The sequence below is a fragment of the Pterocles gutturalis genome, unplaced genomic scaffold, assembly GCF_000699245.1.
Source record: "Pterocles gutturalis isolate BGI_N339 unplaced genomic scaffold, ASM69924v1 scaffold6462, whole genome shotgun sequence".
In the NCBI taxonomy this organism is placed as follows: Eukaryota; Metazoa; Chordata; class Aves; order Pterocliformes; family Pteroclidae; genus Pterocles; species Pterocles gutturalis.
This window is the reverse complement of record NW_010107823.1, coordinates 1-23,159: the sequence shown is the minus strand read 5'-3', so window position 1 is coordinate 23,159 and position 23,159 is coordinate 1. Positions and strand designations below refer to the sequence as shown.

At 40.0% G+C, this 23,159-nt stretch overlaps 1 protein-coding gene across 1 annotated transcript; it reads right to left on the bottom strand.

Moving 5' to 3' along the window:
* Positions 1-14,563: 14,563 nt before the first annotated feature.
* LOC104460964 (cysteine-rich venom protein pseudechetoxin-like) lies at positions 14,564-19,705 on the bottom strand (the record flags this gene model as incomplete). The annotated part of the gene is made up of 6 exons (XM_010072374.1): positions 19,646-19,705; positions 18,466-18,585; positions 17,806-17,893; positions 16,793-16,938; positions 15,432-15,526; positions 14,564-14,652 (listed from the first exon to the last, which is right to left on the bottom strand). Coding segments are annotated over exons 1-6 (598 nt in total), but the record flags the coding sequence as incomplete, so codon positions are not given.
* Positions 19,706-23,159: the final 3,454 nt, after the last annotated feature.

The following is a 23,159-nucleotide window of genomic DNA, read 5'->3' as shown; positions in this document are numbered from 1 at the left end:
GTGTCACCAGGGTTGGTACCAGATTTCAGCACTTTGGGATGCTCTGAGCAACCTGATCTAGTGGAAGGTGTCCCTGCTTACTGCAGGGGGTTGGACTAGATGACCTCTATGGTCCCTTCCAACTCAAACTGTTCTACGATTCTATGATTCTGTGATTTTCTATGTAATATTCCATCTCCTATGCTGCCTGGTGTTTTTATCATAGCTCATGGAAATACACAGTGTTACGAAAATTAAATCCCTTTGAGAGTTGATGCAGCTTGTGTTCATTTTGATGATCGGGAATTTATACCAATAAAAAACAAACCCCAAATATCTGCAGTCGAATATGTAGACACTGAAGATGTCTAGTTTATCTGGACTCTGTACCTATCTGGAGTCTTGCATTATAAGGTTTTAAGGCTCTTTTAATCTTTTTTACTCTTTTTTTTTTTTTTTTTTGGTGAAAGATGTTACTGTAGCCGAGGTCATATGCTTGGATGAAAAAAAATCTAAGTAGTTTGTTTTTTGACGACAGAAGAGAGAGTGTAGCTTTTAAGGCATCCACATGAGGAAGCCAAAGCTTTTGGAAGAAAAAATTTTACTTAGGCATATAAGACTAAACCACGTTTCTTAACAGGTTCTGCCAAGGCTGAATTATATGCTAAGGATTTATTAAAGATAGTCTCATTCTGAACTGAAATAGATGGAAAAGGCAGTTCAAGAGCAAAATACACTCTTCTGGTAATGTGACCAAAATATCTACGAGCAGAGTCAGCAGAGATTGGAAGTATGACACACCAAAAAGTTGACTAGTTCTGGCACCATGTCAAATTCTCACAGCAACTCTTAAACCAAACAGGTAAATACTTTTCCCTTCCTGTAAAGTCAATGAGAAGGAATAACCTGAAGTCAGACTGTCACACTCAGCTCTACACCAAGGAAACATCTACGTTCAGCTGAACCCACTTGAGACAACAAGGGAGAGCCAGGCTGGGCTAACACAGGTGTAAACATACTTTTTTTTTTTTTTTTTCTTTCAGTCCTTTCCTCTCAGTTGTGTTTTTCCTGGCACATAGAATTTGGCATGTTTTCGTCTGTCAGAGCTTTCCCCAGCTGGTTATAGTTCTAGAAGAGGTGTTTACAAAAATCACAGTTTTTCACTGGACCTACAGATGTCGTGTGGCTGTGACCTGCCAGTCTCATCAGCAGCAGAGAAAATCACAGGGAAAAGCTCGGCAGATTTTACTTCCAAATGCACTTTGTTATGACATCCTTGACTGTGTCATTCTGTGATGACACCTCTCTACCCTACTACCTCCCGTGCTCCAGCTAAGGAGTCAGTCACTGTCTGTTCTGGGCCAAGCTCATAATCCATAATGCAAAAGGAGATCAAGAATATGAAGTCTTCTATAAACCTGTGATGTTGCTCAGGAGGAGAGAGATTCAAGATTTGAATATGGAGAATCTCTAGCTAGTTCATCTAGTGTCAAGGACTAAGATGATGAAGGTACAGAAAATCATATCAGTGCTCAAACCTCTGTTCTGGCTCTCTGTAGCCTGTTGATAGAGATATGGGGAAAGGAATGAATGGAAAGGGTTTGGAGGAAGATCTAGACAAATGTCTAAAGCTAAGAATAGATTCAGGTTATGCCATAGAGACAGCATTTACTCTTCTGGCTGTAGAATGCCATCAGTGATTGACCAGCAGTGTGTGTGTGTGTCCTCTAAAATACACAGGGTATGGGTTAGGCTGCAATGGACATGTGTAAGGAAGAACTGTCTGAGCTACTTCGTGTTTATTGGAAATAGCAGCACAAAGTCACCAGGAGGAAAACGTGCTCTCAGCTGATTCATCTTGCCTTCAGTGTGTTACCTTTGGAGCCTGCTTGATGGTGTTTCTGTACGGTCTGTAGGAATGATTAAAATGTGCTGTGCTTCCTCTGCGAGAAGCAATGCAAAATCGCCCCTCTCCACTTCTTCAGCTGCTTAGCTAAGCACAACTACCTTCGTAGCTCCGGTGTGTACACACGTCACCCATTCCTGCCCTAGATCCCAGGGCTATTTTTAGAGTGCAGCGTAGTTGCTGACTTGTTTCCCGGTTGTCGTCACATAACACCTGTTCATGAGGATGGAGAATGCTACACATACCATACAAATTGCATATATGTGCAACGTCCAGGCATATTGCACAACTGCTTTTTGTCTTCAAAAACACACCTGCTAATTCCCCAGGATTGAACTCATGCAGTCACTCATTCACCTGCACAGTCCACCCAGGTGACACACCTGCTGGAAACAGTGGCATGAAAAAAATTGCTTTTCATGTGGAACAATACATCCGAGTCATAGAATGGTTTGGGTTAGAAGGGGCCTTTAAAGATCATCTAGTTCCAACCTTCCTACCGTGGGCAGGAACATCATGACAGATGGCAAAGTTTTCATGGCTGTTGTGGTTTAGCCCCGGTAGGCAGCACAGCCCTTTACAGCCGCTCGCTCACTCCTCCACAGTGGGATGGGGGAGAGAATCAGAAGGGTAAAAGTGAGAAAATTAATGGGTTGAGATAAAGACAGTTCAACAGGTAAAGCAAAAGCTGCACATGCAAGCAAAACAAAACAAGGAATTCATTCACTACTTCCCACCAGCAGGCAGGAGTTCAGCCAGGACAGCAGGGCTTCATCATGTGTAACGGTTACTTGGGAAGACAAACACCATAACTCCAGCTGTCCCTCCCTTCCTTCTTCTTTCCCACAGCTTTTATTCCTCAGCATGACATCATATGGTTTGGGATATCCCTTTGGTCCACTGTCCCGGCTGTCTCCACTTTCAGCTTCTTGTGCACCCGCAGCCTGCTCGCTGGTTGGGTGGGGTGAGAAGCAGAGAAGACCTGGATGCTGTGTAAACACTGCTCAGCAATAGCAAAAAGATCAGTGTGCTATCAACACTGTTTTGGTCACAAAGCCAAAACATAGCCCCGTATGAGCTACCATGAAGAAAAGAATTTTATCCCAGCCAAAATCAACATAAAGGCAAACAGCTTCACTGATTGCAAAGATTAAAACCCGTAGCAATTGCTTTTAGCAGTCTAAAACTATCCCCTTGCTTTTCTGTAGATCGTGTAGAGTACCCACCAGCCCTATGGATAGATCCTTTCCAACACAGAATATCACACAAAGCCTCTGTTTCAGAAAAAATTAACCGGCTGTAGATGGCTAAAGTAATTCAGTATGGATCCCACCCCCCATATTGATATTCCTGACATTTTAATGGGTAAGCTCATTTACTTTGGTTCGTCCAGGAGCTGTGTGGTACCTCTTTGCTAACAGGTGTCTTCAGTGCTTAACCCGTGCAATCTTGTTTCTTACAAACTGGTATTGGGTGGACTGGCTGCCAGTGTTATGCCTCATTAGGTGATGGGTTAACCTGAATGGCTTATTTGTTACTAGTTTTTTAAACTGGACAACACCGTAACCTATATGTTGTGGATCATCTCCTGGCAGGATGAGCCTCCTGCTAACACCCACTAGTGGCAAAGCAGGTCCAACGTTGCAGTTTGAAAAGTGAACAAAGACAGCTTGGGCTCAAGGGAGATGCTTTATGCAGAAGATGAGATCAGGCTCAGACGTTGAGCTGCTCGGGGCGATGTATTATTAAATGTTATCTACTGATATGCTACTTTTGTAGGAGCTGATTAGTGACATCCTACTTTATTATTCCTTCTCCTTTATCTTCACCTTATTTCACAGATGTCGCTGGCAGTACACGGCGCTAACCAAAGACCCGTGGCACTCATTAGATGGTGGCTGCTCTTCACAAGTGCCATCAGGCATTCGATTCCTCTTCACGATTTTTCTAACAATGCTGGTTAACATGTTGCGTTGCTGTTCAAGCAACCTAGACAACATGGTCTTGTCAGTCTCCAACTAACTTTTACTTATCATTTTCTTTGACACAATCATCTGATAAATACATGACAGATTCTGCAATGTATTCCCCCGGCACTAAAATCTTAGCGGTAACACTGTAGAAGGGTTTCATCTAATGAGTGTTTCTTTTGACCTGTTTTCTGTTTTGTTAGAATGTTGCAGCTGCAGATCTTTAGGCACATTTAAACCAGAAACAAATTCTTGTTTAGCTGTTCCCCACGCTTCAGGACATTTTCTGTCTTTGTGTGAATGGGGATGTTTAATGCTAGCCGCTCAGGACAGGTACAAGATACAGGCAAGTCAAATACGTTCAATTCCTTAAGGTCCTGGTTTGTGTTAGCTTTGATGCTGTGATTAGAAGAGAGGAGCGATCCCCTTCTAAGAGAAAACAAACTAGGGGAATAGTTTTCTGCTGGGTTTTCTGATGGTGGTTTTTTTTGGCATCCCATCATATGGAATATGGCTTTGTCTGTTTTATTTCAGTGGTGCACAGAAAGACTGATAGCGATGCTGAACTAAATTGCTGTAATACGCTTACCTCCTCTTTAAATCACAACAATTTTTATACTTGTCTGAACATTTTCAAGGGTTTTCTGAGACATCAAGAATGGCAAATTAGAAAGAAAACATATAATAGATGAACTGGCTTTCAAGCCATGCTTAGTATGACAGATTGCCAGACACTGCAAGTCCATTCTGCTGGATGTCCTAATTTTAGCTGATTTCAAATGGGAAGAAGACCGATTTAATGTAGTGGAAGTGAGTAACATGCAGTTTTCTTAAAACGTTATCCCTTTTCTATAATTTTTTGAGTCAGAAGGACAGGACCTTTGGTCACACAATACATCTCACCAATCTAAACTGGGCAGCAGGTTCCATTCTCTACCAGTCAGTCTCACAATAAATGTTTCCCAAAGTCAGCCTCCTGGGAAGTGGATAAGAAAAAAGCTTGTATTTCATATGTTTTTTTGGACAAAAGCCTCTTCAGAGTTTTTCCCTTTCTGTTATGAAATGGTGCTGGGAAATGAAACCTTTCGAAGTGCACGTCTACCTGATTTCAACAGCAGAGAGTGAGGGATTACCCTTTTGTAGCTCCTGCACTTACACCTTTGTGCTCTTTAATATATGACTAAGAAGCGTTTAGTGTCTTTTCCTGATCTCCAGCCCACGCAGTCCCTTGGTTAAGAAGGAACCACTTTTGTCTTGCTTCTAACCTGTGCAGTTTTGATGAAATCCAGAAAGACCTTGAGAAAGACCAGACTAGAGCAGAGAGAAAGAAACCCTTGAGTGTATTACTTTTTCAAAGTCATGATTTTAAGGTAAACCTATAGGTTTATGAACTATGACTTATGAGTTTTGACCTTGTAAAGAGGTTATAGAAAGCATCATCAAAGGGAATAAAGTTCGCCAGCTAGAATGAACCATGGTTGACGTGAAAAAGTCTTCACCACAAACCATAGCTGTAGAAAAGTCAAAAGGACAAAGTCCCCCCAAAATAACACAAGAAAATCTAGGTCCTGAGTGTGCACTCATCTGGAGGTAATAGATCTCTTTTTCACTGTGGGTTTTGTTACATCATGTTTATAACAGGATAAAAGGGCAATTATTACAGAATATTTGATGTTGCAAGATTTTTGCAATAGGTGTCCCCTACCTTTATTTGCTCATGTCTTTGTTCATACCCAGAAATATTATTCAGTACTAGACGTCATGAGAAATGGCTTTCAAAAGATGAAGACTGACTAGGGAATGTGATCCTTTCCATGAAATGTTTTCAACCATCTTCCAGAACTGACACATCTAAGTATTTATATTTAAGTCTTTAGAAGAGCTTGGCCCAAGGGGTGCCACACAGACTCACACCTGCTGCCCAGAGAATCATTGTGCCTTAACTAGGTGGAAGAAACAACACTATCAAGCAAAGAATATACATTCTACATACAAGATATAGAGGTAAATTATTCTCAAAATTTAGGAGTACAGCTGAGTGAGGCAGAATGGTGTTAAGCATCTAATTTTCACACTCTTGTGTGAAACACTTGACCACTTTGCAGGTAACAAACAGCAGTTATTCGAAGATGAAAATTTCCTCTCTGAGCTAAGCCTGATCTCACCTGGAGGCAAGAGTCCCATGAATAGGGATGTGGGTGTTTTAAGAGTCCCCAGAATGAAGTGTGGGACATAGGTGGATACAAATGGAGGAGCACAAGCAGCCCTGGAAAACCCAGTGAATTATTTAATTGCAGCACTGTGACTATGGATGATCCCAATTCTTTCACTTACTCATTTTCCTGTACTCCTGAGAACTGTGGGATTAAATGCACCGATTTGCACAGTGCTGGGGATTTCTTGCAATAACAGGACTGCATTCTTTAAAGAAATAAGAAAAGTTGGATGAATCCTTCTCTCTGAGCTCCATTTCATGACGAATAAACAGTAGATGAGATGAGCACTTCCTATCCATAGTCACTGCCTTTTAATTCTTTCCCTTCACAGCACATCTACTTGATAAGGACAACAACCTGGTGGTGGCTGAAGTGGAGAAACATGAAAGCAGAGAGAAACAGAGCAGTCTTGGGATGCAACGGATTTGGAGCTGTTTGGTATATTCTCACTATCTCTGGAGGAGATTCTACTCCTTTGTGAGTCTGCGTGTCTCAGCCTTGGACCATTTCCCTTTCTCAACTGTAAAGCCAACAAAGCAGCAACCCAGCCACACTGGATAGTTTTCTTCCAGTTTAGGAAACGAAATCAACTCAGTAAAGAGGAAACATAGTGGCACTGGGCATGATCCTCCTCTTCCAGCAGTGGTACCCTGCATAAGCCATCCCAAGTAACTTCAATCCCATGGTGCTGTCAGATAAAACAACCAATCTATTCTAGTAATATTTTCCTGCTCCCCCATCTATCAATTCCATCCTTACAAACTCAGTCTCTGCACATTAACAGATTATGTCTGAAATCCCACCGATGAGCTATGCATGACATAATAGCATAGTTTAATTTTCCTCCTCCCACAAAGCTAATTTTTGCCTTTTTATTGTCCCTTAGTTGTAACAAAAAGGCTTCATGTTGGACCTTAGTGAATTGTGCTGAGGAGCTGACCCCGACTAAAACCAAACAATTTTTGATAGGTTATTTTTAGTCATAGGCCAGCTCCCTGCAAAACAGTTCTCCCCAAAACAGCCAGAACAGCAGTAACAGCAAAACTTAAGGAAAAATTGACAGAAATATTTTGACACAATGCTGCCACTAAATGCAAACCTAGCAAACTATGGCCAAAGCATCTTACAGGCTGAGTAATAAATATGCTTACAGCAATGGACAGTCCCTGCCACTTAAAGCTGAAAAGGTAAGAGGTTTATTTATAACATATTACAGTGAGTACTGGTTTGTGGACAGGCTGAGACTCAGCTTAGAAGATCCCTACAGACATTTCAGGGTGTAAAACATCAGGTTCTGGAGCATTTTTTGGGCCAACTGAGGGCGCAGATGATCTCTGGCCCTGATAATAACTGAACATGTATCTCCTGAGTATACACCTGTTATTTTCTTTTACAGGTGCAAAATGATAAAATTATAAACTACAGGTACATAAAATTATTTGTAGATCATTTCTGTTTTCTTTAAAATTTGTCTTATCTTTCTTACCTGTCCAGCAAGCTGATGCAGAAGAGCAGGTGGGCACACACATGAAGTCAAGAAATCCATCTGAAAATGGCATAAAAAGAGTTAGAACAATGTTCATTAATTTATTGTATAATACTTAGCTTATCTGTCGCTAATTGTTACAAAGAAAATTAATTAGGATTATCTGCGTTCAAGTAGAAAAACCAGCTTTCTTCTCAGATGATTAATATCTGAATTACCACAACCCCAATTTTTTAAGGCCATTTTAAAGTCCATTGTATTTTTTATGATGTCTTTACTCTTGCAGAGCAGAATAAAAATCTAACCAGTGCAGAACATAACTGTGAACAGTCTGCTACTACATATAGCACAGTATGTAGCAGGTGATGACTCAGCCTCAGAGGAAAAATGTTAGATAAAACCAATCTTACATGTGATAAGTTAAAAGTTAGTCAAACAGTACGGAAGGACAAACTAGCACTGGCAGGAATTAACTGGGCAAGAACCAGCCCCCTCCACACCATTCCTTGGTCTTGTGTAAACTTACTATTCCAATTAATTTCTCTGGGTTTACACAATTACATGAGAGATTAAGCCAGAGGTACATGGTCCTGCAACAAAGTAGGAAAAAATGCACTAAAAATCCATGCGTTTGTCTAATGTAGCAATCAAAATCAGAAGTGTGAAATGTGTGAATGTAAGTCCATGACGGTACTATACTCCCAGTTTTTGTACGCTCACTCTAGCATCTCTCTTTTTGTTTATCATTCAATTGGTTTTAACTGAGGAATTTAAAATTTTATCTACTATGCAATTTCAGCTACTTGTGACATGCCTTTCAAAAAATCAAGCTGTCCTTCTATCTAAAGCTTGGGACTTTCTTCAAGACTGTATTTGAATACTGCAGAATTTTCTATATTTTTATCAATGCACTCATGTATGTTTTCATGGCAGAATGTTGGTAGTGATTGCAGAGCCTACATTTCTTGGCTTCCTCAAATGTTAATAACTTTTGTTTAGTGTGAAAAAGGGAAAAAAATTGCTAGATGTATTAAAAACAGTATGCAGGATGATAAATTTCATTAGCATATTTTAAAACATTAATATTTGTGAACGGGATTGTCTAATGATGATTTCTCTTGCAGCAAGTACATTTTTGCCTCTGTGATTCATGCCAGGCAGTGCTTTGCTGAAAGATGTTGGGCAAATTAAAAAAATACAGCTCCCTTTTCAAATCTCGAGAAAATGTGGAAAGAAATTCACTGAAGTCATTACATTACCAAAATTAATTTTTCAAGATTTTAGATTAATTTATGAGATTTGTTGGTTTTTCATGCCTGCTCTCAAATGTATCCTTATATTAAGCCCACGTGATTGTCTGGTTGCCAGCTCTGCCTTTTAAAGTCTTGTGGAGTTTGCTCTTCAGATGTTATTTGGAAATGAATAAAAAGGTACAAGCACAATTAAGTAAAGAAAAAAAATAGAAAACAAAAAAAACCCCAAACCAAACCAAGCCCTATTCAGGTGAAAATAATCTTGACAAGAGACAGCGTGGGGTAATTTTTCTCCTGCTGTTGATTACATGATACGCAATTTGGAAGTTATAATAGGTCTCACCAGTCTTTGGAATGCATTGCCATTCACCTAAAATTTACTTCTTATATGAAGCTACTGGATGTCCAGATCCTTTGTTAAGCAGGACTGTCCTGCTCCATGCCAACGACCACAGAGCATTCGTTAGCTTAAGGAAAGTGAGCTCTGGGATGAGGGTGTTATTTAAAAATTAGAGATCCTTCTTGCAGTTATTTTTTTCAGATGGACACACACTTTGTTCCATTCAACTCCCTTTTACAGGGAACAAATATTACTTAAAGTATGTACAATATCTTGAATTTTGGGAAAGTGCTGTTGCATCGTGCAGCCAGGAGAGCATCTGAGTTCGAGACAATCCACAGTTTCAGGAGGGATTTTTCAAACCCACCACACATAACGAGACTTCACCATTTTTCCATCCTCACCCTTGAAACGCTGTAACACTTTAAAGTGTCAAATCAATCTAGACTCTAGGCACACATTTAAAAGTGTACTGCACATCTTTGCTTTGCAGGTTCCAAGAACATTTCTTCAAATTCTGAGAAAGAAGTGAATGAAGGCTTACAGCATGAGAGGGGTGTAAAATACATCCGTCTTACAGCTTTCAGAAGGCTGCATAAGTTCTGGGAAGATCCAGAAGTTTTGTAACTAATGATGGTACATTTGCAAAATGACATTAAAGTTTCTGTTTCGGTGCTAAAAGCATGTCATGACTGTTGGATATCAAATTTAGGGAGAGAGCAAACTCAGTTCTGCCTGCTGCAGGATTTTTCTACCTGCCATTAAAGGACTTTAATTTTGTAACAGTGACAGACACGATTCTGCCTTAACTGAACTGTTCATACCGTAAAGTTTGACTGTTCCCATTACATCATTGTACAAGTGAGAGAACTACTGCATCTTAGAGGAGGAATGGGAAATGACCCCTTTCCACAGACCCTCCCATGGCAGCTTCTTGTCTACTCTGGATCCTTCGTAAAGGTAGGAAAGCTTTCAAGAGTTTCTCCTTGAAAAGTGAAACTACCCAGGAATAGGACGTGCTAGGAGGAACGGACGGTCCCAGTGGCTGCAGGGAGCTATCAGGGCCAAGGCACACTGTCTTGGAGTACATTATGAAATAGCTGTAATAATGGCTGTAGGTCTTTTACCAGCATTGCCTGGTTGCAGCATAACCATATGGCACCAGAGTCAGTCACTGAGACTTTCTCATGCCCAAGAAAGACCAGTAGCTGGACCCCACATAAAGCAGTGGTCATAGCCATCTTCCTTCCAATATATGCTTAAATGAAAAAAAAAGGTTGTGGTGGTGGTCTACTTTTTACTAATTTGCTTTGTAGTGAGAGAATGTGTGAGGGAGGTTAGACACTGGTTGGAACAGGTTGCCCAGAGAAGCTGTGGATGCCCCATCCCTGCAGGGGTTCAAGGCCAGGCTGGATGAGGCTTTGAGCAACCTGGGCTGGTGGGAGGTGTCCCTGCCCATGGCAGGGGGGTGGAACTAGACGATCTTTAAGGTCCCTCGCAACCCAAACCATTCTGTGATTCTATGAATGTGTCAGGGGAAAAGGAGATCTGATACAATGCCATTCTGCAGTAAAGCCCATGTTTATAAAGAAGGTACTGTGAGCACTAAGTTAAATGCTGTTTGGGATAAGTGAGGAAAATATTCTGTACTTCACCCATCAAAAGTATGTCCATTTGGAGAGAAAAAGAATATAAAATACTTTGAAGAAAACAGGAGTAGCTCAATGTCTCTGTAGCACAGCACAGGACACGATGGGTTTCCTGCTCCAAGGGTTGTTTATACCATCATCGATCTATCGATTGATATTACCTCTCCAGCTCTTGTCTCTCCTAAGTAACAGTTATTAATTTTATACTAAGCTGTAATGGATTAAAATTCTGGTGTATTTCTTAGAACATAGAATCATAGAGTCACAGAATGGTTTGGGTTGGAAGAGACCCTCAAGATCATCTAGTTCCCCCCCCTGCCATGGGGGGCAGGGACCCCTCCCACTAGCCCAGGTTGCTCAAAACCTCATCCAGCCTGGCCTTGAACACCTCCATAATCAGCTCTTAATGTTTGTTGGAAGTAATATGGGAACTTAGAACTTGTTTTTGTCCAAGAAAATGCCCTACATTGTGCTTGTGCAAATGGGAATGTGGTTCTGACCCTCTTTTACCCAGGAAAGCATTCAGTGAAGGTTTTCCGTAGCATCGGCAAAAGCTCTCAACTGTGATTGTCACTTGTGGACGGGGAAGGCCATGGGCATCACATGCAACAACTGTGCAGTTAGCTGTGGCTGGGGGTACTGTCCGTCTGTGCAGACCCCACCTGCATTGCCAGAGGCCTTCGTCCCTGCCCCCTGTGTAGGAGCATCAAGGATGTGTGCGTTCAATAGCATGTGTGCACCGTGTCTTGTTACTGTCATTTGAACCACATCTCTCTAGTCTACAAATGTCTTTTGCAACCTTGTCAAACATGCTGCCAAAGCCAGAAACCACATCCACTTGTCCGAGTCACTAATTGAAAAAGAAAGTTTGGTTTGGCAGGATCAGCTTGTGGTAAATCCATGCTGGTATTTTATACTCCACTGATTACAAAATGACTGGCAAACAATTTGCACCACTATCCCCCTGGCTATCTAAAGTAGGCTTATTGACCTTTATTTTCTTGGATCCTCATGGGTGAGATGTCTGAGGGCTGGTTTTACCTCGTTACACTATTTGTTTCCTCTTGTGAGTGACTGAGAAATCAGTTCTTGTGTTATGGGTTACTATGGAAAGGAATAGACTTCTAGACCAGTTGCTCACAGTAAATGGAATTTTTTAGGAGTGGGGGGGGGTCTACCCATTTCCTTGACGACAACAATGCTGGATTAGCTATTGCATTGTCATCATTCTTATTGGGTCTGTGCTAACTATTCAAGAGTGCAGTAAATGATGTTCCATCACTCACGTCTATGTCCTGGCATCGCTTAACTTACAAGTGGAGATGTACCCAAAAGAGGGCTGTGCACCATGGGGGGAAAAAGTGATGGAGATGAAAGAGAAAAACAAAACAAAAGAAAACATCCCAAACAATAAGCACTCCGAATTGTGAAACAAGGCTTTTAACCTAATGCTCATCTTTCACCTTAGAAGAAATGCCACTGAAATGAATGAGTCAGAAGCGTGTGCTGAAATTATTCTGTGCCAAAGACTCTGGGACTTGGAATCTCAGTTGTGACAGCAGCTTCCTTACTAAAAGGTTGGCAATGTGAAACCATTGTAAGGTGAGACTAAAATAATATTTAGTCCCACTGTTGACTGCACAGTAGAAAAGGTCATAGAAGGGAGTATTGCATCTTATGATTGTAATGGTCGTTCCTTGTAAAAGAGAGTCTGGAGAAAAGTTGTTTACCTGAGTTCTGTTTTAGCCTAGGAAATCTTCAGTTTCTCACATGAACTGATTTTTCTTATGCTGCTAAAGTATGAGGCTCCCTTCAAGACCTAATGCTGATAAAGTCACAAAGTTGGTGGACGTTAAGGGAACTGTATTTCATGGTAATAACAAAGAAGGAAAGTTAGAATGAATTGGTCAGTGAAGAATGAGTAATTTAATGATTGATACAGCAAAAACAGATATTAAAAATAATTTTGGAAGACACACTTAGTTGTTATTAAAAGCAAATTTTCCAAATGCAGGGACCTTTCCCCTTGGTTATCTATTTTTTCTCAGGCAGGTATTTTCCATTTGAGGGCAGGTTTTGTTACCTGTATTTATGTTAAGTGCAATCTTATACTACAAGCAGGATCATTAATTTAAATGAAATACACTTTTTTTCCTTACATTTAAACATGACTGAGCATTTTACAATAGAATGTACGTCAGAAAAAGATACAGATTCTAAACCAGAATAGTTCTAGTGGAAACCACGCTGCTCTCCAAATTCCTTTTGAGAACTATATGTTTCAGGTAATCCTGTTTATCTTCTGGTCCTGCTAACAGTACATAGTTCAAAATGTTGGCCAAGGTAAGACTAGTTGCATGACCGAAGACTATCCATCTATATTGAGAACATATGAAATATATGGAACCACAGAACTTTAAGCAATGCTCCTTAGATAACAATTTGGGAAAAGAAAGATGTGAGAAACTAACCATTAAATATATCTGGTACCCAAATGCCAAATTTCAGTTAAGATCACCACTATGTTCTAGACCATTATATAGATAGAATATATACATCCTCCTGCAGCTTTTTCTCATGTGAGGCACTGGAATGGAGTTGGTCCTTCTGCACATGTTGGAGAGGCAGGAAGGAATCTGTTTTTTTGAAAGAAGTCACTAAGGAGATGGATGTCCAGGAAGGGAAAAATTGAGCCTGTTGTTTTTTTTCAGTTAGGAAGCAGGGCAGTGAACTCTATGAAAGCTGTGGGTACATCCAGGAGACTTTGCCAAGGAAGTTGTAGTAAACGTCTTCAAACTTTCAAAGTGTGGCTGTAAATGAATTGAACACAAAATTAATCATAATTGGGAAATGAGAACCTGCAGCATTTCCTTTTAGAATATTTTTTCATTAATATTTCTTGTATCTGTATTTTTCTTTCTTTGTTACCATTTATTCTACAGCAGCATCCAAAACCTTTGACTACATGTACAGAAGTCTTAAATCTTTCAAGGAGGTTTCTCACTGAACTTGCAAGGTGTTTTGAAGTGCTCTTCCTTTATACTACAGCTTATGATGAGAATTAAGTTAATTATGTAACAGACTTGAAGTCTCACATTATGAGACTCAGCCCACGCTTTTTTATTTTCTGGTAGAATTCTTAAAATTGAGACTTGCTACTTGCTCTTATCAAGTGTGTTGCCACTTCTACCTGAACAGATGCCATTGTTCAAAGGAGGAGGAGGAAAAAAGGTGAAGCCCCCTCCTTTCCCTGGCATTTCCTAGATTCAAGGATGAGAATTGCTTCTGACGGGTATGGAAAAGCATATAAACTGCAGCTGGAAGTCTGGAGCTGAGATTTCTGTGGTACCATTGGTATAAATGTATCTTTGACCTCACACTCAGTCAATCTTCTCCCACTAGGAAGTATGCATGAGAGTTTCCCTATGGAAACCCAGACGTTGTCGTCTTTAGCGATGGTATCTAGGCCATGTGAATATCTTGATCCATGAAGTGCAACGTATCTGCATCCCAATGTACATCAACTACTGTATAACATTTGTCTAACATGGTATGTCTTATCATAGACTCGTCTTTTTTTGGTTTCACTCCCGAAGTCATCCCACCTAGTTAAAGCCCCTAGCATGCTAAAGTGTGGTTCCGAAATAGTGCTTTTAGCCTAGTATTTGAAAAAATTTCAAAAACTTTCCATCTGCATAAATTAATTGGGATTTCTTTGAAGCATCAACTTTACCCGAGTCACAATGAAAATGCTTAAAGCTTACTGCATAATCCATCCTCGCAAGCGTCAGGGCAATCACCACAGGGTTCTCCTCTTTTGTATGGTGTCGGAATTGAACTTCGTATATTCCCCCTGAAACATCAACATTACCAACATAAGGTATAATCTGAGAACAAAACTTAATTATGTGGATGCATACTTAGAGAAATTTACACTCACTCTTTGGTTATATGTCAAACAATTTCTATATACTTGTTCGGTTTATCTGGAAAGGTTTTTGTAGTGGGGCAGGGGGGAATTGGCAGGGGTGGTTTTTGTGAGAAAACCCCAGAAGCTGCCCCTATTTCAGAGAGAGACAGTGCCAGCTGTCTCCAAGTCGGACCCACTGCTGCCTGTGCTGGTACCCGGTGAGCGGTCTCCCTGTCCTAATCTTGTTGAGGAGGGGGGTTAATAGAGTGGCTTGGTGGGCTACTGGCAGCCAGACAAGGTCAACCCACCACAATATATTACAATGTGAACGTTAAAATTAATTTTAGACAGTTCATAACATTATCATTTTGCCTTAAAATTCCCACTGAATTTTTGGCATTACACATTGATACGCCTTTCTGAACCAAGATTTTGAGTAGAGCGCAGAAAATATTTATTTGTGATTTACTATTATGAAAATCAGAATTTTTAAGCAAATGAAATTCAATCTGAAAATAAGTGTCACTTCTATGTATTTTATGCTTTTGCTTGTTTGACAGTTCTCTTGATGAATACGTTTCTGTCTTTTCATCGCCCAATATACTCTTCAAACCTGTTCCTCAGCTATGGGTGATGTGCCCTGTGAGAAATTTCAGCATCTACCAACTAATTTTGGCAATGTAATAAGAAATTCCCGAATCAGAATCAGAATCAATACATACGCAGGGCAGTAGTGGCAGACATAAAAGTACTTGTATATACTGTTGGGACAGAAAGAGACAGCACATCCAATTTGATTAGAATTGTGCCAAACAACCTGTAGGTGTAAGAACAAAGATCATGGTTGAATGAAAAATAGTCATTTGAAAATATTTTAAGTACAATATGCATTAAAGAAATATTTGCAACTGAGTCAAATCACATTATTTACCCTTTCATGCTGCTTTTGGCTGGGATAGAGTTAATTTTCTTCATAGTAGCTACTATGAGGCTATGTTTTGAATCTGTTCTGGAAACAGTGTTGGTACTACAGTGCTCACATAGAGCCAAGGCCTTTTCTGCTTCTCACCCCACCCCACCAGCGAGTGAGCTGAGGGTGCACAAGAAGTTAGGAGGGGACACAGCCATGACAGCTGAGCCCAAGTGACCAAAGGGATATCCCACCCCATATATCATGATCAGGATATAAAGCTGGGGGAAGAAGGAAGAGGGTGACATCCAGAGTGATGGTGTTTGTCTTCCCAAATAACCGTTACGTGTGATGGAGTCCTGCTCTCCCACCTGCCTGACTCTAGGAAGTAGGGAATGAGTTCCTTGTTTTGCTTTGCTTGCATGCACAGCTTTTGCTTTACTTATTAAACTGTTTATCTCCCCCATGGGTTTTTTCCCTCCTACTCTTCTGATTCTCTCCCCCATCCCACTGTGGGGGAGTGAGCAAGCAGCTGTGTGCTGGTTTTGCCCGCTGGGGCCCAACCACAACACATTTGCATTAAAATATAAGTCCCACCTTGCTGAAAAAACTTCACCCCACTCTTCCCACTTTCACCCCTGAACCAAACAACAATTGGGATACAATGAAAATTTATCACACACATATATAGAAAGTTTGAGTTAAACTGACTCCGTTATATATGTTTTCATTCAATTAAAACTGTTGAAGAAGTTGTAGGAACCATGATGTAAAATTTTTTGTCCTGTGTTTCGTGCAGGGGAACAGGGTCGTCGTAAGCCATTTTCTGACTGGTACCTCTATGAGTCAACGCAGCTCTGTAGACTGTAACAAACTTGTATTTCCTTCCTGATACTTTAATAATCCTATTCTTCCAGTGTCTGAGCAATCTTCAGAGGATAAACAAACAAATAAGTTTCTTCCTGAAGTTTTGAAATACCAATATCTTTACTCCATAAGGACACTTAGCCTATTATTTTCATTTTAATTCTGACAAATTTCATCTTGTTTTGTCTAAGTAATTCTCATGTCTTCATTGTGCTTATTCCCTTCAAATATGAGAGGGTAAATGTTGCTTAGCTAACATATAGATATTTATTTTTTCAGCCTGAAATATGAAAAAGTTGCATTTACCTGAGTGTAATGGCCAATCACAGCACCTCGTGTTTTTGCTCCAGTTCCGTATTCAAAATTTTCCTCCTCATTGTACCAGGCCTGAATAACATTTGGCCACGAGAAAGGACCGGAAGACATGAAGAGATTTTCACCACATAGTACATCTGAAAAGAGAAATGCACCAAAAAATATGCATGTGAGAAAAAGACAGCAAAAGGTGATATGATTTCCAGGGAAGTTCTCATCCCAGATGAGCCGGGAGGAGTTGTGTTTTTTTTCCTGTCTACTGACATCACGCTCTGTCAATACTGAGATTGTCACTTGACCGGTTTACAGCATGGCCAACCTGTTTGGCTGGTAGTTTGGTTGCTGACAGACTTTGTCTGTAGATACACCAGCACATGTCCACCACAGATCCATGACTGTAATTTTGCTGTTTGAAAGTTAGCAACCTGGTCATTATTCAGGTCACAGCTCAGTAATCTTGGGAAAATCCCAATAATTCAAAGCTTACTTCTGGTACACAGGAAGGTGTCTAATGCTATCACCTCCAAGATGGTTATAAATTGCAAGCTGCCAGGGGATTTAAAAATTATGAATTTTGTCTTAGCAATTACGCTTAATACCACCAGTGGGTTCTGGACCTTCACCCTTTGTCTTTTCCCTCCCAAACAGTTTCATTCAGCGCATGTGAGCTGGGTTATTGCAGTAAACTGGGTCTAGATTCTCTTCTTTCTGATAGATATTTTGAGAGAACATCCTTTCTCAATGTGATTTTTTTCTCCTATTGAAGAAAATAGGATATACTTATGTAAAACTGATGCAATTGGGATGAGAATGGGATTGAACTTTTCCCACTTACTGGACAGATTTATATCTAGAATTTTGCCTTTGTCCGGTGCACTAGTAAGATCACATTGAATATAAATGTCATCTCAAAAGAAAAAAAAAAAAAACAACAAGCAAACCCCAAATTGTTCACATCAATAACATGTATGGCATTATTCAGTTAGCACTCATGCTTCACTTACTGGTTGTCCTCCGGTAGGCAGGACTGTGACTCAAAGTACATTGACTGGCCCATTTTTGAGCATTGTTTGCAGCTGGAGGAGACCATTCCTTAATGAAAGAAGAATATATTAGTCATTCAGACATGTACCAATTAAGAACCCCTCATGAAGGAACAACATTTGGAAATTACACTTCAAGTCAGAAAAAATCATACACAAAATCCTTTTTTTCCCTCTTTGGGGGGTAGGAAGAGTAGGGACAAAGTTATTATATACCCAGGAGAAGAATAGAAACTGTGAGGACTGATGAAGAATGCATAAGAAATAAATGAACAATGCTGTGGCTCCTCCTTTTCTTTTTCTTTTTCCTCCAAAATAAAGAGATATTATGGTTCACACGACACAAAATTTTCCAGACTTTCTTTTCCACCTGCCCAGATTTATGTTTCTCTTGGTGCTGGTGTTGTTCAATCCTTAGGAAAGGTTGGGAGGGTGAATTTGTGGCTAAATAAAATAATGTAACCTTGAACACAGTCCTGTATGTCTCGTAGGGTCCATTACTCATTAAAAACAGATCGGGTGAATTTGTGGCTAAATAAAATAATGTGACCTTACATACAGTTCTGTATCTCTCATAGGGCCTATTACTCATTAAAAACAGATTTACAGAATGCAACTTACCATCTTCAGCATGTTGCTGGCAGTTGGTTTTACTTCTCTTCTGAGGGTATTATGTTTGTCAACAATCAGCTCCTGCTGATCTTCTTTGCTAGTTGACAGATCATCAAAACCTTCAGGTTCCTAAATTTGAAAGAACATGTTATATTTCTTTTTATTATTATTATTATTTGAATGTAGTCTCTTTTTTTTTTTTTTTTAATTATTTGAATGTAACTAAGTCCTGAATCCTGTCTAGGAAATATTAAGATACCAAAGTACTAATATCTAGCAAGGAGATGATCCTCGTAATGGAGGAGACACTGTTGTACGTTTTGTCTCCTAAGTATCTCTGGGGTCCTTCCATGGGGAGTAGCACTTTCAGTGGTTAAACAACGTAGAGCTTAGCAGAAATAGCATTGATTCCTGCATCACATCTGCCAACCTTTTTTGGATGGCTGGGATGTCTCATCTGCCTGTAGACTTTTAAATTTAGGCAACCGAATCAGACCTAATTTACTATTATTATAATTTCCTTCATGAGGTTTTGAGGAAACAGGATCTAAAAATCGGCTAAAGACATGAATGTGCTTATGATGTGTTCCCCTTCTTCAGTATTTTGAATATGCCTATAATTTTTTTTTATGTCAGGAACTTGTTTAATCACCGGATTGTCACAGAGCTCTTGTGGCACTTCACGCTACTGAATAAAAAAGTGTGCCTATGGTTTTCATGCTACAGATTTTCTTCCACTCCTGCCATAACTGACAGCATTTCTCAAACTTATCATCTGTTTTCTAATTAAAAAAAAAAAAATAGCCACATGCAGAACTCAACCTCCTCTTTACAACCATTCCCACTGGTCTTCTGGACCGCAACATGAAGAACAGAAATTGAAGAATTAAGGGGAAATGGAGTCAAGCTTTCAGTCACATTAGTGTTTCTGGATCTGTGTGTGGGTCATTTATCTCTGACCCCACTCATAAGTAACACTGAGCCTATAGATAGTTTAGTGTGAAAGTGTGGAACCAGTCTACTGCTCTGCAATTAAACAGACTACAAGGATAAATGCTTTCCAGATGCCGGATATCTAATCAGACTCTTTGTGCAGTTGATCAGTGTGCAAAGGAAAAGCTGTATTCAATCAGATCACAAGTGCCTTTGGTCTCACCCAGATTGTCTGTGTACGAAGTGTGGATCCTACCTCTCCACTGCACGGAGACAGCACAGCTGCGACACACAGGAACACCACTGGCAGAATCATCTCTGAAAATGGAAGAATGAGGATTCAGTTTATTTTTTTACAGAGCTTTCATTTCTCTGAATTCATAATTAATTTTTCTTCTGTCTGTTTCCTGTTTTTTTCGCAAGGAGCAAGGTAATGTTTTCTTCCTCTCCTTCTCTCCTCCTCCTATTTTTAGAGTACAAAAAAATGAAATTCATGCCCCTTCTGCATTTCCAAATTTCTATGTATCAACTACTTTGTACATCTCTGACTTCCTCTGTAATCATGGCCCAATACCTTCACCTGAATTCAAAGTACAGGAGAACATTCATGCTTCCCTTCCTGTAGGAAGCCTTCTGCTCATTGTCGCACTGTGGGTGGGATGCTGCTTTTAGCTTGCTTCCATGTCTACTTTAGTCTAAAACTTCCCCTACTCCCCATTGCCTGCTTTGACTGGGCTGCACTGGTTGAAAGAGGTGTTAGGTGCCCAGCCCATGTGCAGACCACTACACTTAGGTGTCCAAGTCTGGATTCAAAAACCTTACACAATGACCAGCACCACGAAACATTGCATGTGAGCTGGGGCAGAACTGGCTGGACCAGAAATGGACCAGCACTGGCTGCCTGGGGAAATCTTGTTTCAGAAAGCTTGTTTTTATTTCTTTAAAGACAACTCTTGATTATGTTAGAGGTAGTGTGGAACTGCAACAGAAGAGGCCACCACCAGACCCTGGACTCCAAGCCTTTACTTGCTTATGAAGCTCAAAATGCCATACCCGTCCCGCTACAGTGATCCAGGAGGTAATGTAGGTCACTTCAAAGTTCAGATATCTGATTGCAATCGGTCATAGGAGTTACATTCAGCTTGTTTCTGCTTAGCTACCTTGGGCAGGCAAGCAGGTGACTAGAGTGGAATTTACTTATTTTGGCATTTTTCCCAGCCTCCCACTCCAAGGGAATTTATGGGCGTGTTGCCCACAGAGGTATATTATTAGTTTCACTTCTTATTTGGTTTTGAGGGGCTGCTGGTTTTAGTTTTAATTTATTCTTGGGGAAAAGCCAATAGGATTTGCTGATCTTTCCATATTCAGCAAAACCCCTTTACCTTGAGGCAACCAGTTTATATAAAACACAAGGTGCTCCAGCTCATGGTGAACATGTGGGTGAGAAAAACTACCCTTTTCCAAACAGCACAGCAAGGCCCATTTTCCTCATCAGCTTCCTTACGTTGCGCTGGAGGTGACCCACAGCCCCCAGCCTGTAGGCAGGGGAACTGCTCCAGCTCTGCTAAAGAGCAAAGCCCATGAAATAGGCTGGGACTACAGACAGCTGCAGCTCAGAGACCAAAAACTGGGCAAATTGGCCACATCTGTGCAATGAAACTCTCACAGTCTCCAAAATAAGGTGGTTTATTCCAAGCACTTATAATTCAGGGAAGATCTGGTTGATCTGGGAGAAAAACATACTGGGAACTATTCTGATAATTAACAGGATAAGTCATTGATTTCCTGGTTTTGGTATTGTCTTCTGTCACTTATGTTTAATTTTGACATCAGCTATACCTCCTTGAAGTGCTTTGTGATTACAGAAGTTTTTTTTCTTACTAAAATTTTTGCCAATTATTCCTCCGAGCCATTACAAAACTTTGCAATGTATAGGGCCTAGGTGTTTAGCTATAAAAGAATATACCCCCTATAACATGAAAACTTCTTTTCACTTCATTTCTAACCAGAAAGTAAATGTGGAGGGGACACACACACGTATTTTTAGCTGTACTCAAGTTACAAGCAAAAATAAATCTTTTGAGTGCAAAATATGAAGATATGCAAATAGAAAACTACCCTTTTTGCATCTAAACCATGTAAAACCAAATTCTCTGTTTCAGTAGAAAAATATCTCTTCATTGAAATTGGGAAGCTTTCTATTTTTCAAACCAAACTGAAGAAGCTAACTTAAAGACATGGGCAAAGTATTCACTCACTGGAATATTTTTCTGTGAATTAACTTACAATTAAATATAATTGGTAATTTAATACACAATACAAGTTTCAAAATGCCATTGGAATGCTTTTTAAGACCTCGTGGATTTCCTGCTCCAAGATATTAACATACTTTTGGCAATCCCACTGATTTCAGCCAAATGCTTATAGTTTATGAGATGTAAATTTAATTGCTCTGCATTAATTTCTAGGCACTGGTCCTAAAATCAGTCTCTCTGTCCCCCTCCCCTGTTCCCCCTCAATCAAACACAAATCAGAACATGTGCCAAGTCTTACTGACTTTCCTGCAACTCCATCTGTGTGCAGGGATCTGCCACTGAAAGATGGTGCTTTAGCATCCCTAGTTTGTATGACTTTAGCAAACTTGTGTGAATGTGTTTTTCCCATCCCTCCAACTAAAAAAAAAAAAAAGAAAAAATGTGTCCTAAATTACTCGTACAATTGAATAGCTGTTACAAAGGAACATTCCCATTATTTTTTATTATCCTTGGAAATGACCTGAAATGGAATAATACGAGCTGTCATTTCGTGTGTACAGCATTGTTGCACAAAGTCCCACTTAGCAGCCACCTTGCACAAGAGTAGTAAGTTGCACAAGGTGGTAATTTCTCCACTCTGAAAATAAATGGTAATAGCTATATATAGCAATAGAATATACTGAGCTGAATATATATTCAATTCAGTATGTTCAATCTGTCTCCATCTCTATGTACATATAATCTGTCAAGATCCTGCTTTCTTGCATACAGGCAGCTTTTCAGCTGGTTTTGGTTGTTCATCAATTTTCTCTCCCTTTTCTTCAGCTTGTGTTATGTTCTTGCCTGTGTAACACTTATTCGTCACTGAATAAAAAACTCTTTCCATGACTGACCTAAACTGTTCAAGAAGTCTTCTGACAATAAGTTGTTTTTTAATACATAAAAAAAAAAATCAATATTTTAAGCAAACAAATCAATCTAAATCTTACCTTTTGTTTCTAGGAAGATCCGAAGTTTCTTTCGTCCTTCTTCAGGTGGTTGTGGAAGTGACTGAAGTTGTTCACTGGAGGGTGATTTATAGCTCTTCTGTTTCCTGATAGGACAAGGTGACTCAGCGTCACAAGTATTATAAAATTCAAATAGTGACCAGATAGAACAACACATTGTCAAGTGCGTGTTCTTCCAAGAAGGAGGTTGCTTGCTTTTGTTTCATTTTTGTTTCCTCTTGCTTCTTGTATTGGAAGAGATGAAATACTCTGAGATGAGCTTTGTGTGTATTGTTACTTGTATGTGAAATGTGCAGTTAGTGTGAACGCCAGGTACAAAGGCTCTCTGCTAATGATTGATACATCCAGTTGTACTGAGACTTGATCTTAATCTCCAGCAATGCAAACAAACTCAGCTGGCTACTGAGGTGACTTCCGACTGACATTGTGGGAACCAAGATGGAATCTTGCTTATTGCTTTTTCCATTGGGGTAAAAAAAAAATCTTGGGCCAGGTTCCTATTCATACT